The 2431-nt window shown below is 39.5% G+C and overlaps 1 protein-coding gene across 1 annotated transcript in view; it reads left to right on the plus strand.

Moving 5' to 3' along the window:
- Positions 1–1670: 1670 nt before the first annotated feature.
- Positions 1671–2431, plus strand: part of Pmar_PMAR011748 (hypothetical protein) — a gene marked incomplete at both ends in the record, with an annotated part of 1393 nt that continues 632 nt past the window's right edge. Inside the window, one exon of the mRNA XM_002773840.1 lies at positions 1671–1674. Coding sequence (XP_002773886.1) covers positions 1671–1674 — 4 coding nt within the window. The remainder of the gene's footprint in view (positions 1675–2431) is intronic.

The raw sequence follows: 2431 nt of genomic DNA on the forward strand, positions 1-2431 counted from the left end.
AAACCCAATAGCGGAAAGAAGAATAGCACGGCGTTGAGCGAGTATCGACATTACCAATGCGCTCCCACATCTTGCATATTGTTGAGTAACACGACTTGTGTTTGAATTCGCACAGAAGGAGAAATTTTTGTGCCCCTACTCGCCGTGTCGTATGCGGGAGGTCAGGTTTCAGAAGTATTTTCTAAGGTCATGCTACCCTCGCAGGATAATAAACCACGATGTCTCGAGCATCGAACCGACTAGTACGGGCATATCGCTGACAACACAACGTCCGGCAAATCTATCAACTGAGAAAGCTATTTCTTGAAAACTTCGGAGTCTATCCTTAGATTTTAAAGAATTCGACACATATCAGTTTATATCCGACACCTCGTTTGTACGCGACTTCCTGACGCCCAGGAAATGCACCAAGGCGTTCCAGCAGACCATAGTCCCATATGTGGTAAGAACAAATCTCCCACCATGAGATTCCTTCTTCGTTATCATACCATGGTCGCGCCAAAATTCAAACAAGTATTCCATTCGACCATTCCGGTTCCTCGATGTACCGGCCTCCACATAAGAAAACTTTTTGCGTTCATCCAGGAGGAGCTCCGTGTCGAGCCCGTCAATGCAACGACTACTGCAGCATTCATGACGCCGCACTCTTTTCACCGCAGACTCAGAGCAACGCCTAGCCGCCTCACTCGTTGATTTGGCAGCAACTCCTCTCTTAGTCACTGCTCGACCTCGTACAGACCTTGAAGACTCGACGCTTAAGCTGGATCTCATGAGGTAGCTAAATAACTCAACTTGAAACGACAGTTCAACTCGCGAGCTGTTCAAGACGTGAAACTCTTGCGATGAAGTGTCCCAACGGATTCGAGCCACAATGCTGAGGTCGCCAGTAGCAACTCGCTATTGAATATTAGACCGTCAGTTGAGGGAAAGGTAATAGAAATCAGTATCCTAGTTGGGCAACTAGGATAATAAGTTTTGCTTGTACACTACTAGCAACACGATACAGCAGTATGACTGATTTTGGTATAATGTAATAATAATAATATGAATAATGAGATAATATATCACCATGAACAGGTCAGTATCTCTACAAAGTTTACTCAACTTTGCAACATTCTTCTTAAAAGAGGTTATCAGAAGGGCATATCAACGTGCTGCTACTACTACTACTATTAATAATAATAAGGATGGTGCCATAGCATCATCATCATCATCAGCAGTAGTGTCGTCAATACATAATACTGCTCATTGGGGAGTTATGATCACATATCTTACTACACCAGTAATAATAATAGTAACGATGTTGATGTGGTATTATTATATATTTAGATACTATGTATTATATGGTACATAACACTCATTACTAATAATGATATATCAACCTTATCATCATCATCATTGTCATCACAAGGACGATACTTGTGGATACCTTATGTTATAATAGCATTAGCAGTATGTATTGAGGCAAGAGCAGAACCATATCTAGCAAGTCGTATATGTGGATATAATTACAATAAGATTAGGAGACTACAACGACCCATAATAATATCGTCAACACCACCTGATCCTAGTGTAATAATAACGACTACGACTACGACGACCAATACAATAACAAATGATGATTAATAATAATGTAGATACGGAACAAGGCGGAATCAATATCGTTACTTATGCGTAGTATAATACAATGCATAATAATAATATTCACCAACACGACCGCAGTAATGGCATTCTCCATTGCACAACTGGTAATGTCCTTGCAAAGTCTTATTATTCAAAGATTAATCACGTCTCACCACAAAGAGTGTCGTCGTCATCGTCGATACCGCACTTTTGTCTAATCCTATCTAATCTATGCTTTAGACTGTATATCGTTGTTGTAGTAGTAGTAGTAGTAGTAGTAGTAGTAGTAGTAGTAGTAGTAGTAGTAGTAGTAGTAGTAGTACTAGTAGCAGTAGCAGTAGTAGTAGTAGTAGTAGTAGTAGTAGTAGTAGCAGTAGTAGTAGTAGTAGTAGCAGTAGCAGTAGTAGTAGTAGTAGCAGTAGTAGTAGTAGTAGTAGCAGTAGTAGTAGTAGTAGTAGCAGTAGTAGTAGTAGTAGTAGTAGCAGTAGTAGTAGTAGTAGTAGTAGTAGTAGTAGTAGTAGTAGTAGTAGTAGTAGCAGTAGTAGTAGTAGTAGTAGTAGTAGTAGTAGTAGTAGTAGTAGTAGTAGTAGTAGTAGTAGTAGTAGTAGTAGTAGTAGTAGTAGTAGTAGTAGTAGTAGTAGTAGTAGTAGTAGTAGTAGTAGTAGTAGTAGTAGTAGTAGTAGTAGTAGTAGCAGTAGTAGTAGAAGTAGTAGTAGTAGTAGTAGTAGTAGTAGTAGTAGTAGTAGTAGTAGTAGTAGTAGTAGTAGTAGTAGCAGTAGTAGTAGTAGTAGTAGTAGTAGTAGTAGTA

Source organism: Perkinsus marinus (genome assembly GCF_000006405.1).
Source record: "Perkinsus marinus ATCC 50983 genomic scaffold scf_1104296958712, whole genome shotgun sequence".
Lineage (NCBI taxonomy): Eukaryota > Perkinsozoa > Perkinsida > Perkinsidae > Perkinsus > Perkinsus marinus.